The 17,320-nt window shown below is 34.3% G+C and overlaps 1 protein-coding gene across 1 annotated transcript in view; it reads right to left on the bottom strand.

Moving 5' to 3' along the window:
• Positions 1–16,088, bottom strand: part of LOC143228591 (proteasome activator complex subunit 4-like) — a 125,514-nt gene extending 109,426 nt beyond the window's left edge. Inside the window, 2 exon segments of the mRNA XM_076459817.1 lie at positions 9,938–10,078; positions 15,368–16,088. Coding sequence (XP_076315932.1) covers positions 9,938–10,078; positions 15,368–15,657 — 431 coding nt within the window. The 5' untranslated portion in view covers positions 15,658–16,088.
• Positions 16,089–17,320: the final 1,232 nt, after the last annotated feature.

Genomic DNA, 17,320 nt, shown 5'->3' with positions numbered 1-17,320 from the left:
ACTGCTTTTTTTTGTATCAGTGAAGCTTTACAGAAATATTCTACATATATTAATGTCCTTCTGTAACTAACTCAAACATTTTGTCTGAAAATCACTCCATTAACTGTTTTATTTATTCTATTACTTCTAGTACACATCTCAAGATATAGCATAATCTAATGGAAGGAATAGACAAACTAAAGTTCTTTATACTACATGTTTAATACAATAATAATAAACCAGATTTTTCAAGTCAAGTAAAGTTTTAGAATATTGTTAATGAAATCTGATATTCACATTTTGAAAACAAAATGAAGTATAGATACTTTGCACAAACAATATAGTTATCATTATTTCATGATAGACCATTAAAAAAATCAAAATATTTCACTAAATACATAAACTTACAAACATTATTTAAATCACAGTTTTATTCTTATGTTCTAATGGTTAAGAAATCCATGACCCTTTGTATCAAAATTGAAGGGATACAGTAGAAACTTTGACTGTTTCCCTTGAAAGTTTTTCATATTGTAATGTGTTACTAAAGATTATTAATTACATTTAAATGATTTAATAAGATTGTTTTCTGCTTGTTTATTCCACATTAAATAAATTATTTTTATAATTCTGCAACACCCGTTTTTAAGCTTACAAAGTGGAATCTAAAGTAACCTGCATGGATATTGCACATTAGACACAAGCCAACTAACTGTGCTCATCCCAGAACATCATGATTGGCTGAATCACCAGCACACTGATGATAATACTGCAAGCAGTAGTTGAGAGGTTCTCTTTGGCTATTAGTAAAATAATTGTGTGTTTTATTATTCATATGTAATGTACATCATGCTATAAATGCTCTTAGACTTTGTTTATTTTCTTTTATACATACATATTTACAATAATGAACCATACACAACACAAAGAAATGTAAAAATTCTCAAGCACCTGAACAAAATAAATGTGTCTCACACATCATTTGCTTGCCATGGCAGTTAGGCTTGTTAAAATGAGATACATTTTTCACCACATTTGGATACAATAAGATTACATGTTAGTGGCTCTCTTATTGTAATAATGCTGTAGCCTTCCACCAAAAAGACAACACGTCCTCCAGACCTCCACGTATAATAATTCCAGTAAGCACTAACATACAGGCTCATTCTTGATGAGTCAAAGTGTATTAGAAGTGGGGAAGAAGAGTGACAGGTGGTGCAGAGAAATAAATATCATTCCAAAATACATTTTCAGGTAATTAAAATGTTAATTTAAGAATAATTACTTACTTCTCTGCATTACAAAGAGCTAAAATCCCACACTGAAGATATTAGAGATCTGGTGTTGATCATCCACAAAAATAAGCTCCTCTCTGAAGCAGACAGAAAGGGAAAGACCATGGATGCAACTTCAGAGAGACTGAAGGTCACCTGGTGGAACAACACCTGATAGCAGAGTGGATCCTTCTTAAACAGAGATGTTAACATTTTCCAAAATTGAAAATATATTTTTAATAATACTTACCTCCACTGACACCATAGATATTCCAACATTGGCTTCACCTATCTAAACATTTGTCTTGAATGCTCCAGCCTTTTATAACTCACTTAAATGTCCTTGGCAATACTTAATTTGCAGATCTCTCCACCCACACCACTGCACCCTCTATCATGACATTGTGTATAAGTGCCTCACTCAGATAATGTAACCACATTTTCAAGACTTATACCATCAAAGTCACTAACACCAGCTCTTAGTGGGATGGTAAGGTGGAAAAGTATCAGTGGAGGTAAGTATTATTGGAAATACATTTTTCATTTAGGTAAATGTTACCTTCCAAAGCATACTTGCCATTCACTAAAACTATGGCTATAATCTCACACTGAGAAGATGGAGGGGTTGGTGAGGGTGTTATCCATAAAGAAAGTACCAGCATAAATCAAGGTTGTACCAAGATAGTAGTACCTAAGTGGTGGAACCTCACTATACCCAGAGCAAGTATGTTCTTCACCTGGAGCACAGTTCTTGGATCAAGGGTAGAAACAGTACATAAATGATTATCATTATAGGCTAGTTCCAACCAGATAATCAAGATTCCACTACTCATGGTTGGAATAAAGGGGTCTTGGTCCCTATATCCTACACTGGTGGCTAAGGCAGCTGGACCACAATTCTAGATATAGATATATGTGTGATTAGATCCTAACCTGTAGCCATGTAATGAAGTGATTCAAACCACCAAAATCACAATGAGAAAATAAGCAACAACAATACAAATATTTTCCTTAACCTTGGAATAATGGGACTGCATGTGCCTTACTCAACCCAAGGTAACAGAACTCATCTTGTCTGGAATTATGAACATTCATCTTTATTCTCCAACCGAATGGGCAAGGAGTATTCCACTCACTTCTGGAAATATAGTTAGGGCATGAAACACTGTGCTCAACCAAGGAGCTAAAATGGGACCACTTCATATTTAGAATTATGAGGAAATAGTTTACTTCTTTCCATGAAAAATATACTAAACTGACATTGGTACAAAAGAAGGGCCATAGGGAGTAGTGGAAAACTTCCTGAAGAAAACTGTATTCTTTACGTGAGAAAAACATTTGGAGAAGTCCAAATGCCAGCCAAAAATGTCTCCCCCCTGAGGATAAGTGATATGGGCAACAAAAAACAAATGTGCTGAATCTGATATTTATCTCAGAAGATTCCTCACCTGTAAAGTCCAGAATATTTGAATATTTATCTCTAAAAAAACTGAGGAAAATCTAAGAAAACCAAATGATCCCTATGAATACAGAGTTAAAACTATCACCACAAAATGAGGTAGGAGTGAGCAATATAACATCTCCCAACCTGCAGGACAAAACCAACTGTTGGCATACAATTGACTGCAGAGGTGAGAAATATAAAGCAAAAGAATTGTGGAAAGTGATGTATCCCCTTCCCTGGTTTCCAGAAACTTAGAAAGAAAGGACCAATCATGGTATAGGTGGGGAGAGATAAAAAAGTCCCACAAATATGTCAATATCTCCAATCCATCCCATTAGCATACCAGCAACACTACCTATTAAAGGAAAGGTGATACATGGTACATGAAGCTAAAGGTTTGAATGATTGTCAAGACAAGGCATATAATACCACCCTAATATACTGGTTTAAGTAACTGAAAAGACCATTGGAAGAATGCTGGATAGTAAGGAGAAATCCAAAACCTTCAGATGTTTAGAATAACTAAGAGCAGTTGAAAATTGTCTGACCTAAACAACAGGAGACAAAGCTAGAACTAGTAAAAACTAGGTCAAAACAAAATATGGTGTACATATCTAATAAGGTTGGTACAAACTCTTTGTACAGCACACCCATAGCAACTTTAGATGTCAAACCCCAATGAGCTTGGAAAAGTCTTAGTATAGAATGCGAGTTTAAGGATGCCTCATTAAAAATAAAGAGGAAGATGCAGAGGTGGAATTACTTGAAGATACTGCAGAAGAGAAAATCATTGTTAGGCCAACCAATCTAGGGCTAACAAAGACTCATAAATAGACCATTAAAACATAGCCAAAACTCTGAGTAATAGATGAATTGGGAGAAAAGCATAGATGTGCAATCCCATCCAATCAAGATGGAATGCATCTATCACTCAAGCCTGAGGATGAGGTACCAAAGAGTCCAAAGCTTATAGCTGAGAGTAGCAACAAATGGCAAAAGTGATAATTGAAGGCCCAAAATGAGAATAAACCTAACAGAAAACCTCACAATGGAAAATCTATTTGGTCAGTAGAAAGTTAGGGCTGAGACTGACAATTTGCCAAGAAAATCATCACCACAGAAAACTGGCAAGCTAGGATGCCGATATGTTTAGAATAAGCCCCGCAGAAAAAGAACCAAATTTCAAAACAACAGCCCCAAGAATGCATGTCTCTATGAAAATAAAGTGAAGAGTCCATTGTAGAATTGATGAAATGTTTTATGAGGGTATTCCTATGCAAAAGATCAAGGCCTTTCACTTTTGCCTGTTGAATTGCAAGATCTAAATTACTGATGCAGAATAAAGATTCATCGTCCATTCATATACCCTGGATTACCTGGCTTGTGATATGCATACCTCAACCCCGAAGAGAAGAAGCTGTGAAGAAACAGACTCAAAATAGAGTGTTAGTAGAAATTTATACTCAAATACATATATAGATAGGCTATAATGGTAAGGTTGACCTAAACCAACCACCACTCAAAAACCGAGATGTTGTTCATGATTAAAGAAATTGGTTGCTACAAGATTACTGAAAGGATAGTATGTCTTCATCCACAAAAATCAGAAATTCAAGAGAAGCCCACAGACACAAAGAGAAAGAATCACCCCTGTAGTTAAGAGCCCAACCTAGTCTAGAACTGGAAGAAAGGTGGCTAAACTGGGCTTAAATCATGGTTAAAACTTGTACAACCCAGAAGAAAATGTGATGCTGATGCTAGACCAAAGGCACAAAATGTAGCATTAGACAAACTGAATTCACAATGGAAATAAGGAGGAAGGCCTCAGCAATCACAAACTTGGATATCCACAGACCTGGTTGAGGATGCTAATGGGAGATGAGAAATTACACTATTATGGATTTTCAAGGATCAAATGGGTTGAAATAAGAAAGAACAATGATCATCAATCAAATTCTTTTTGATTTAGGCACAACAATAAAACAGGAAAACAAAATGGAAAGATGGGATCAACTATTACTACAATCCCTGTGACCAGTAAGTCTGATAGTAATCCCCCACCACTGATCAGGTGGGAGTAAAAATACCACAGGTTGAGAGGATAATAGAGGTGTAGAACTGAATTACATACCACCTTTAATACCAGAACCTGAAGTACCTGTGGCTCTTCAGTGAAGAAATACCAGGTGTCCATCAGTAGTTGTAACTCACTCTAAATGACCCTATCTAAGAAGATGTAATCATTACTTACCAAGTGATGCTGACCACAAGAACAGATTGAGAAATCAATTGAAAAAATAGGAATGTATCAAGCAAAAGGTTAGACATTTGAAAAATATCACTTAGTAACAAGCAATCATTGAAACAGATAAACTTATGTTGAAAAAGTTGATAAAACATAGGCTCCAAAAAATGAATACTGCCCTGGTGGTTTATGTAAGAATCAACCATATAAATGTTGGAATGGATAATCAGGAAGATAACCACAGCCAAAGATTTTAGCAAACCTGGAAAGCTGCAGTAATCTCTGGAATACTGAAAAACAGATTTCACTCCTTTGGAGAATATACCACAGGGAGAGTGAAAGTGTCAAGAACCTCCCTCTCCCAACTGAAAAGGAAGTTACTGATGCAAAGGAGCAAGTTAGGTGTAGAGAGAGCATGCTCAAAGACCCTGAATCATGTTGTAGCAATCAAGTCACCATGACAGAGAGGGAAGTATAGAAAAATGGAGAGGCACACAAGGAAATATTGAATTGCAGGACATATTCCACAGATCCCTCAAAACTCCTTGAGAGATATGCAAAGGTAAAAAGAAGAAGCCAAAATCTCCAGAAGTGAGAGAACCTCTTGCACAAGAATAAGAATAAAGAGCCTTCAATATCAAAACCTCCATGAAGTGAAGAAGCAAGGGAGATATTTGAGCTCACCCTAAATGAGAATCAAGAAGCTCTTAGGAAAATGTCAATGAGGCAGAGAAGTGGAGGGAAATGATAATTGAGAAAATTAGGATAGCACAATGTAAGGTCAGCTCTCAAAATAACTTATATAACCCAAGTGTTGCTCATGAAGTGAAACTATAGATGTGTAAGGGGGAAGAGGCAGACACTGAAGGTTCTTGAGCCAGAATTGGCTCCAAGAAAGAATAACTGATAAGAGTATTAACAACCTGACTTGTGGAAGGTGGAACAAGTAGAATGGGAAGAAAACAGAAAGCAACCCCAAGAGAATTCAAAAGAACAGACAACCACAAAAAGTCTGATGAGATAGGAAACCAGAAAAGTGAAGAAAGACTGTTGGTGAGTAACCTCAGCCCAACATGACAAGGAATTGGCAACACCATAGAAGAATGAGCAGTAGAGAAGGAAGTCAAGAAGAAAGGATAACACTGAAAAGGAAATCATTCAGATGGAAGACAAATGTAACATTGCATAAAATAAGGAAAGGCAGTCAATCAAAGTGACTAGAAACTTAAAAAACATATATCTCATAAGTTCAGGCAGTGCCAATTAATGAACAAGCTTATAATGATGCACTAGTGCTCACAAAAAGTACTGCATATGAAGGTTATGTTACCCTCCTATTGGTATAGGGCTACACCATTATAGCAATTACATCATAGGCTGGTGTAAACACATAGAAAAGCATAGGGTTGGAAGTTTATAAAAGGCTTGTGGTATGCACAGGAAATTCTACAGTAGTTATGTGCAAATCAGTAGTTCTTAATGAATTTGATGAAACAGTGAATTCAACATCACAGAAAAATATGCCTAAGTTATCAAAAATATTAAAAAAATACAGCAACATTAAGATCCCAACTTCAGTCAAAAATTTAAGGCACTGCATAAAAAAATGAAAAGGCTATTGATGTAAATTAAAGAAATACAAAATGTTTGTTTAGTTTTTAGTTTCTCATGTGACTGTATTGTTGATGACAAGTATTGAAAAAGACAATTATTACAACCACTTCCAAGTTCAATTTTGTGGAATGACCAAGATGAGGAGTTAGTATTACTAACTGTATAATAATTCACCTATTATTCTTACAATGTTTTGACCAGTAAATTCTCCATCTGCCATCAGGTGTTATATCAGACATTTCTGTATGCATCACAACCAGAAATTTTTGTTCTGGAATTACCAGGATTTGAACTGACCAACCAATGACCCCAAATACAGACACTTTAATCATGTGACTCATCAATGCCAAGCAGTTAGAGTGCTTGTATTCAAGATCATAAGTTTTTAAGTTCAAATCCTGGTCAAAACACTGTGAAAATAATAATAATACACATGATAAAGATAAGAATAACAGTCTGAATAATTATGCCATTAGTAATTCTTTCCAAATAGTCTGTTATTTTCAAAAACAGGTTACTGTGTAAGTAACCATAACTTGTAAAATGTTACAAGGAACCTAAGAGTTTGAACAAATACCTGTCTGAAAACAAAACTAATGTGATAAGATGAAACATATATAAATGAAGAGGGAATCACATCTACACATGTACATTGTATATCACTCACAACAAGGCTGAAGAATTGATTTACAAACTAAATGTTAATTTGCACCAAAAAACAAATCATAAACCCAATTGCTCTCATAAAGCATCAATTTCAGATGCTGGGAATATCATTCATTAATGAATTTCTTACTTGGTGAATGAATAGCTAATGTTGACTATCTACCACCATGCAGTCACCATTATGTTTGTTTTTAAAATATGTAGTAATCCTGCACCAATCTTCTATAAATCAAATAAGCTAACAACTAAATAATGCAAACATATTCTACTATCACTGATGAGAGAAATAATGCTTTTATTTAAAACATGTCACAATTACAACTACAGATGATTAACAAGTCAGTTAGCCAGTGTATGTTGTTTGAGTAAGATAATGAAGAACATCCAATACAGATCTGTGTCATCTGATAATTTTGTAATCACCTACCACATTCACTAAACACTAAACTTATCATGTTTGATGCAAATTTTATTTTATTTGGTGAACATACTAAAACCTCATGTTTAGTAATATTGCAACTCAATAAAACCATAATCTATTTATTAAAATGTAATAAAACCATAATTTTAAATAAAGAACTATGTTTTTTAAACTTTAAGAAATCTTCTGTCATGTGACTTTTGTCTTATACTATATATATAAATTACCTGTACTTGATGGTGACAAAACCTCCATTACATTTGTTACTGTGCTAAACTAGATTTAAAGTTTTCTTTTTTATCCATTCAGCCTATTTCTAAACTGTTTAAGCTTACCTTAAGTTTATCTAATTATTTCTCATTGAAGAAAATTTACATAGCTTTCAAACAGATATAACTTAACAAATACTTCCACAAACCACAATGAAAGAAACATTTGCAGAAACTAATTAAAAAAACTGCTAAACCTGTATATTTACTATGCAATTCCATGATAATTTAATTCTTGGTCTATCAAATTATATTTGATCTTTTTTTATAGCTATGTTTCATTCATAAACAGTCAAATCACTTGATGTGCAAAGTATCAACCAAAACCTACACAAAAATTAAGGGAAAAGTTAGAAAATCAAAAATGGACAATTTGTACTTATGGCATGATAGGTTCTTAGTAAGCCTGCAAACAAGATTGACCAATATGATGACTGGATTTTGACAATCTGCATCTAGACATTCATAGTGCATGTATATATAAATTAGTGATATGCATCAAGCTTCAAAACTTATTTTCAAATAAATCATGCACTAATCAAAACTATAAAAGGACACATTTTCAGTGGAATATAAAATAATTATACATTAAGTTGAAGAATTCCTTCTCTTACATTTTTTTGCCTGTTAACCTTTGAAAAAAATTCACATTTCAAGAACATTGCACTCTCTTCATCTAGAAGGCACCAAAATGTACTGTATTTTTTCATCGGTAAACAAACTTACCAATCAAAGCTTTCTTAAAAAATGGACCAGTAAAAACTTCAGGGAATTCTTTAGATCAAATTGGTACAATTATGGTATGATACAAGTTAACTTTTTAAAGTTAGCTTTGCATTGTTAAATAAATTCAGTATTTTAACATGTAAGAAAAGAAAAATAAGAGAAATTTCCACTATAATAATAATAGAACATTTTAGATTAACCCTTAAATGGCAGCCATCATCAACAGATGCTGCTACCTACAGCATTCCCACTGTTTAAGGGTTAAGCAATGTTCACCATATAGTCCTCCAATAACCTAAACAAATCAAACAACATTAAAATAAAGTTAATATAATCTGTAAGTGATAAGTCCAGTCAAATTATACTCAAGCATTTTCAAAGCTGAGATCTATTTCTAGTAATGTGAGATATGAAAATAAATACAATTAGAATCAAACATTTCAAACTTCATAACTAAAATTAAATAATTACAATTATGTATAATGATATTTTTTTAAAAAATTACAGCATTGGTAAATACAATGCTTGTTTTCAAAACATTTTAAAAGTAGTTACTTATTTAGTCATTGTTTCTTTGTTTTGAATTTAAGTTAAAAAGCTACACAATGGGCCATGAGTAAGAAAAAACAGCTTACCATCCTTACTGTGCTTTAACTTAAAGCATTCTCACCGATAAAAAAAAAGGCCATGTAGCATTATTCATCACATGTACAGAAGATCAACAACTGTTGGCCAAAACATACTTATTTTAATTTTCTGCAAAGTCTTTCAGAAAATTATCCAAAAAAGCTCTTTATTCACTTGTTAACAGTGCTAGAGGTAACAAAAGATTATAAATTGCCCTAGCCTTTACTAATTATCCTGCAAAACAAAAAGGTATGTGATTCTATACAGAATTTTAATGTTGAACAAACAAAAATGAAACAGGTAGCAACTGCCTAGTTCAATTTGGCACTTTTGAAGAAAGCCTTGAATGACCAATCTATAAAAGTAGCACAGATGGAAATGATGACATTTCAAAAGACTTTCCAAAAATGAAAGATGGAAGCCTTTCAAAACACCACCCTTTTCATCGGTACTACTTTTGTAGATTAGTCATCCAAGACTTGCTGTACAAATGTCACATTGATCTGGGCAGTTGCTGCCCATTTCATTTTTATTTTTTAATGGTCTGAGGTTATAAAAATTAGGTTTGCTTAGTATAATCACTACCAAAAACAATGTGCATTGCAGAGGAAACACTGAAGCAGTTAATGCGTTAAACTGTATCATGTAAGAAAATGACAGAAAAAGACTTACTTGAGGAGGAGATTCAGAAGTTGAGCCAGATGACAAATTACATTTAAATCCAAGTCTGGAATAATAATTAATTCAAACACTAGTTTAATAAAGTGAATGTGATCTTCTTTAGAAAACCTTCGTCCATATAGTCGGATATATCTGAAACAAAAATTTAAGTTTAAAAACTAGAAAAATTCTTGTGTATGAACACAGAATATTTGTAAAAACATGCAAATCCTTCCTAGCTGTAAAGAAAGTTTATATGGTCAAATATGATAACACAATTAAATATAAAATAACCATATTCAAAGCAAATATACACTGCTTTACCGAGAAAGAGAAATATAAAACACTTGTGATTTGATAATCAGTAAAAATGTTATGCTACCTGAATTTATAAATGCAATCTCAAATTCACAATGCTTGTTTATTGAGATATTTTTTTGTTCTGTTAACTATAGAATGGTTATGAAGAAAGAACCACACACAAACTATATTTCAAACTGTTTATCCTACGATAAAGAAATTTCACCAAAAGACATCAACGTTCACAACATTTTATTAATAAAATTGTTGTAATGTACAGAGTGTTTTGAAACCACACTGATACTCTGAAAATGTACTGTTTGTGGCAATGGGTTAGAAGGATACACACCATTGGTGTGCATAAAGGCCAAACCTGGTAAGACCTGTTTCTTGTTTCTGTTTGCATGCTAGCTTACCATCCAGTTGCTTCTTTAAATTGTTGATTCGTTTGGGAAGCTGAGACCTGTTGGTTTCATTGATCCCATACTGTGAAACAAATGTTGCAAGACTTTTAATGATGATCCACCCTGTTTGGGTCTCGAGTCAATAACATTTGCATCTCCACGTGCAACTGCTAACCACACTTTGAGTGACTCATAGCTACTCTGTGACTAGTTGTAGGATTTGACTCTTACAGCAACTTTTAGCTAATCTATTAATCTGTGATGATGAGAAAACCCACTTGTAGAGAAAATTATATATGTAAAAAATGGCAGGTATGGGTAGAGAAAGCAGCACATAAAGGAGCTCCTCCACATAGAGCTTTCTCTACCCATACCAGCCGTTTTTACATACATCACTAATCTATTGCTCTAAGCAAGGTGTTTTTGCAGTTTTGGTATACTTCACCAAATTTTAACAAACAATTTATACTTTGTTCTTTAGTTTTGTGTTTTCACTGTTATATAACAATGAAATAAATGCTTGCATAACAGTTCATTGGTTTGGTGTTCTACAGCACAAAGCAACTAGGCTATCTGCACCAAACATCTAGTAAAAAGTTTAAACTAAAGTAAGATTATAAAAATTTATAAAAGGAAATCAAGGTAAAACAAAAAAACTAATTTTTAAATTAAAAACATAAATAGCATAAAATCCAATTTTTACATCTAGTCTACAGCAGTAAGAAAAAACTACAGTAACACAAGTTGTAAAGGACTTTCTGTAGCATAATTGTAATTATCATAACTCGCCAGGATGGCTGACGAGTAAGTTCAAACATCAGCATTAGCCACCTAAATCAGCCTTTCCAGTCCTGGTTTCAAGTTATTTGACTTCACAGCCATTTTCAGAAAGTAAAGCAATACAAGTTTTAAATGACTTTCTGTTGTAACATTTAATTATTATAACTCACCAGGATGACCAATGGGCAGTTCAAACATCAGGGTTAAACACCTGAAGTTGGCCTTTTCAGTCCTGGTTTTGAGTTATTTGACGTTACTGCCATTTTCTAATTTCAAATCGAACTAGTTGTACTTTAATTCTTATAAGGAAAACACATTAAAAAAAGTCTAATTAATAAGTTAAAAACTTAAATAGCATTAAAAAGATTGATGGCCTTTAAAAAACTAAAAACATTTGTAAGGTAGACAGTGTCACAATCACCAATGACACTGTCTAACTTTATAGATAAACCTTGGGACAAAACATGTTTACAATGGTGCCATTATTGAGAGTCGTAACGACAGCAAGACAGTAAAATGTGGTTTATTGTCACCTGAGTGTTACACAAACAACACATTGGTGCATCAGTACCAGATAAAAGAAAACAATGAGTTAAAAAACTGACCAATACATAGTCTAGTTAGAACAACTCCCTCTTTCTGATCCTTACAAAAGCAAGAATGCCAAGGTCCAACAGAGAAAAGCTTGTTTTCATGTTGCTCACTCCAAGTCGACTGTTAACTTGAATACAGGACCATAGTCCATGTATAGAACAGGCACAGCAGTGATAGTGCCAGAGCAGACAGATTCAGATGCAGTGTTGGCTAGCCCATTCCCACAAATACCAATGTAGCCTGGTATCCAGAAAAGCTGGATAGAAGTAGATGTTAAAGAGAAATGGGCCAGTTGGTTTTGAATACTGGTGAGATCTAATGTGAAGCAATTCCATGGCCAGTAGGGAACTAAGCAAGTCAGTATAAATAGTACAATTTGAGTACTGCTTAGCTACCATGTGATCCAGGACAAGAGAAATGGTGTACAGTTCAACAGTGAAAACACAAACTGCTGATCAACTAACAGTGCCACCCCTCTATGCACTTATCCATCACACAGCCTGTCATTTCTGTACAAAGAAAACTGCTGAAAAGTGACTGTATTGGCATGTTTCAGAAATGGTTGGAAGCAATCAGTGCTTTGATGTCATCGAGATTAGAAAGTAAACCTTGACAGTTCCATCATATAAAGGTGGCCATTTTTATTTATGTGTAGGTGAAATGGGTGGAGAGCCCTTATGTTTACAACCACATCTTTTTTCTTTATTTTCTTTATTCAAGGGAGATTTGTTGTCCTCCATTAGGTTGATTGAGCAGGCCTTTGTCATTGGAAGAGAATTCCTGTAACTGAGGGCTTGAACTAATAATCATTTTGCATCTTGGGATGGGAGAAGATGTACCTGAGGAAATGCCAATATCCAGAACCAAAGGAAGTGGATCTTGGGTTTTGCTGGAATGAACATTAGGGACAGAGATTGGTGTTGACATTGATTCATCAACTTTTTTAACCATGGAGGTCAAAAGACTTTTTATATGGTTTAAGAACAATTCTTTTGGAGGCACAGAGAGAGATCCATCTGCACTCTCACTGTAGTCATGGAATGAAATGCAGCAGCATACATATGAAATGACATGGTGGACAGCAACTTTTGAGCCTCAGGGTATGTAATGTTATGAATCATTTTCAAATGTTGCACCCTTTTTCCTCCAACCATTTAGGGCAAGAACAAAAATAGGACAGGTGAGAGCCATTGCAACTGATACAATGAGGATCTGTTTCACACTGACAGGCATTGTGGTTCCTGCCACAGCAACGAGCACCCGTCAAGGAACCACGACATGATGTCTTCGAGTGACCACACTGCTGACACGGGAAACATCCAAGAAGGCTTGGAATGTATGACTGTACCTTGCAATTAGGATAACCTGCCTTGATAGTGGCAGGTGGATGTGGTGGTATAAATGTTAAAATGAAGACATTACTCGGCATCAATAATTCCATCCTTGCGAGTGGAAATAAACCTCACAACAGAAGCTCCTTGGGTAAAAATACCAGCAAAAATCCCCAACTCAAGGATGTTCTTCAAATCTCTCTCAACAATAGCTCCTCGTGAAGAATTCAAAGTAGCATGGGGAGTAATTTCAATAGGTATATCCCCAATCACCTTTGAATGCAAGAGGAGTTCACTGTGTTTAGATGTGGATGTTTCCACCTATATATCATCAGAACAAAGCTTTCTGACTGATTTTGGAGAGCCAGCAAGTCTCTCTAGTCCCTTCTGAATAAAAAAAGGGAGACATTTGCCCTAAAGATTTGTCTGAAAGAGAATGTAATATGAGAAAATGAGGTACAGGTGTTACAGATGTTAAAGATTGCTGCTCTGAATCTTGAAGATGTGGTTGTTTAGTAATGGACGTTTTTCACTGTTTTATCTAAGTTTTTATTTGGAGGTCCCATAATAAAAAAAGAATGTTTTGGCATCCACTGACTGCACCCACTATGGAACCTTACAAGGGGATGTACTACAATGCCAAACAAGGACACTGCAGCAATGTCAGGGTTTTGTGAGTACTATACCCAAACACTAGCATCAGATACAATGTCCACAACAATGTTGAGAACATCCAACACTGGTAGTTGGTTGACCCTAGCCCAAGTGGACCAGCTGATTGACTCTAAGGAGGTGCCACCCCAAGGCTTTCAGTCTACAGGAATTCAAGGCCAAAGTGGTGTGTTAGTGTTGGACCCCTCAACCACCAGGATCCTTTCCTCTCATTCACAGGTCACCACACACGGCAAACACATGGGTGGATGTTCAGGTCCTAGAGAAGGTAAACTGAAAGAACAGAACCTTATATGAACTGTGAATATCTGAAGTTATGTTACATATAGCAGCATCAAATATTATCCCATGTAAGACCAGAATAAATTTGTAATGTTACCGAATGAATGATTTGCTGATGCTGTTAGTAGCATATCACACATTCTCACCAAGTCAACTGTAAGGGATTTGGTACACCATGAAGTACACTAGGACACACACCCAACAAAGATCTAAAAACACTGGTATAACAGTTATGAATAACTACCAATAATAGACTATTGTGATACTGAACTAGCATTTTTATGCATTTCTTACATCATTTCTGGTTTCTGTTTTCAGAATTATAAGAACAAAGTTTGCTAAGTTACTCAAAAAAATGTTAACATTCTAGAAGATAAACTTTAATAACCTATTCTTACAACATTTAAATTTTGAGATATTACAGATGTAGTTATCTTTTGCAGATACATTAAAACTTCTTAATCTATTTTCTCTTGAAAAAAGAAAGGCAAAAGTTAGTCTTACCGAAATTATAAGATTATAAAGGGAATCAACACTAACAATAAACTAAAGGGCTCTGATTTCTTTGTGTTATATTCTGAAGATAACAGAATTAAAAATACAAAAGTTTAAGAGTTAGAAAAGAAAGGTTAGGGTTCCAGTTAAAAGTTTTAATGGAGTGACTGATTACTAGAATGGCTTGTCATGGACAGCAGTGGAGACCAGCACTTTACAGAAGTTTACAAGAGGAGTCAGTGATTTCTTGAAAAATAAAGGTCATGTTTAAGTTTTTACTTCTCTTGAGGGTGAGTGTTGAGAAACAGCATTAAAGGACAGTATGATCCCTTATTGTTTGTAGTTTATGTTATGTTATAAATAGTCATTCACTTTTGGCACACAATGGAAAAAACCAAAACTTTTGTACAAATCAAATGTGTCACATCAAGCAAACTATCTTTATCTCATGGCTTAAGTTCAATATTTGCTAATGCTAGTTTATTTACTACAATAGTTCATTCAATAAGAAGTCTCTCCAATACTAGTTCTAACATTACACTATCGTAATATAACCATAAAATATCTTTCTCCTGATTTCTTACTTGACTAAGTGAGAAATCCAGCATCCTGTTCCAGGAACAATTTCACGCATCAAAATGGCTTTCCCCAGGTTGCTTTTAACCTCTGATAAAAGCTTTTCAGATTCGTCATCTAATTTGTCACTATAAGGAAGTACTTTGTTATAAACTAAGTGTCTCTGAGTTTCTGAAGACTTCAATTCAAAATTTTCACTTTCAACGATATAGTTTGGTTCTCCATGTCCTTTCTCAGAACATAGCAGCAATCCATCTTCATCACTGGCACTATCACTATTTGTATTACTATGAGACATGGCTAACAGTTAAAGGTAAATATAATAATACAAAATCCGTATTAGCCTTAGCTACGTTTAGGTCTACCTCTCAATAAAATTAGTTTTGATTAAAAACTGAAAATCGTCACATAAACAAGATATTAATTTTTACTCGATTTTATGCAAAGTCTAACATTAACAATATTTCATTTAGTATTTGTGTAAAACTTTACTTTTCATCACAATAAATCTTCTCTTTCTACATTTACAAATACTATGAACAATATCACATTAAAACGCCTATATAATCAGCAATATTGGTAACACAAGTTCAAAATTCCACTTCAAGTTGAAAGCTCATTCAAACCATCTGTAATCGTGTAACTTACTATAAGTTAGTACTTATGCACTTCATATGAGTAACACCATTTCAGTTTTACTGTCCAAATCCACAACCTCATCATGATGACGTCATCGTAAAATTGCTACAAATACTCCTCTCTGGTTTTTTTTCATTTTTTGACGTGTGAGTGATAAGAAAAGGTGGAATTAGAAATATAGTTAAGGACGAAAGTAAATTAAAATAGTTTTATATGAACAGATTAAAAACTATTTTATTTACAACATACAAAAATTATGTAAAATATGATGAGTACAAAATTAGAAAAGCAGGAGTTTGGTTTTAAGCACTACATGTTTTGGTTTTTACATTCTAAATTTAAAGTTGTGAACTTAGATTAAAATAAAAGTTAATATCAGCCCTTGTGCTTTATATCAGCCTTCTCTAACTGCGATTTTATCTATCAGAGAGAATGTAGCTATGATCAAAATCACTGAACGCCAACTGAATAGTAACGTTGCTGTTGTTTTGAATTAAACACAAAGCCACACAATGAGCTATCTGCGCTCTGTCCACTAGGGGTATCGATACCCGGTTTTTAGCGTTGTATGTCAGGAGACATACCGCTGAGCTACTGAGCGGCCACTGAATAGTAAAATTTGGCCATCATTATTAATTCTTAGCTGTTGTCCTGGTCTGCTTACGTGAAGACTACTCTTTTTTTTTCTCTAAAACTGTCAAGCAATCTACGACCAGTAGCTATTTATCAGACATCAGATAGCACAACAATTTATAAATATTATATTTCGTATTCATTTGTCCCTCAGTTCCACCTCGGTGGATCCGTTAGCGGTAAGTCTGAGATTTCTCTCTCTCAGTATCGGAATTTGGTCATTTTAAACCCAGAAGGGTCAGGTGCGTTTGATCTTTTTTTCTCTCCCACATATATCATGGATTCCAGAGTAATTTCACACAATAAATCATTTTTCTCTCCAGAGTTTTGAGAAATAAATTAGTGTACCGTGTAGGAATCTATCTGTTATTGTTTCCATGTTTACTGGTCAACATTACCTACCGACAATTATTTATCAACGAATAGTGGTGTTTACCGTAACATTTGAACGCCCCCACAGCTAAAAGGATGAAAATGTTCGGTAATGGCATTCGAATCCGCGACTCGCAGTTACAAGTTGAGTATCGTAACCACCTAGTTAACATTCGGTAAAAGCAGAAGCGTTAGCATTTAAACAGAATTTAACTTAAAAGGTATATAAAAAGTATAGACAATAATTAAAGCTTATAAATGTACATGTTTAAAAACAGCAATCTGTCCTCCATTATCCCGGATTATCGAGAGTAAAC

This window comes from Tachypleus tridentatus, chromosome 10 (assembly GCF_004210375.1).
Source record: "Tachypleus tridentatus isolate NWPU-2018 chromosome 10, ASM421037v1, whole genome shotgun sequence".
Taxonomy (NCBI): Eukaryota; Metazoa; Arthropoda; class Merostomata; order Xiphosura; family Limulidae; genus Tachypleus; species Tachypleus tridentatus.
This window is presented reverse-complemented; position numbering and strand designations above follow the sequence as displayed.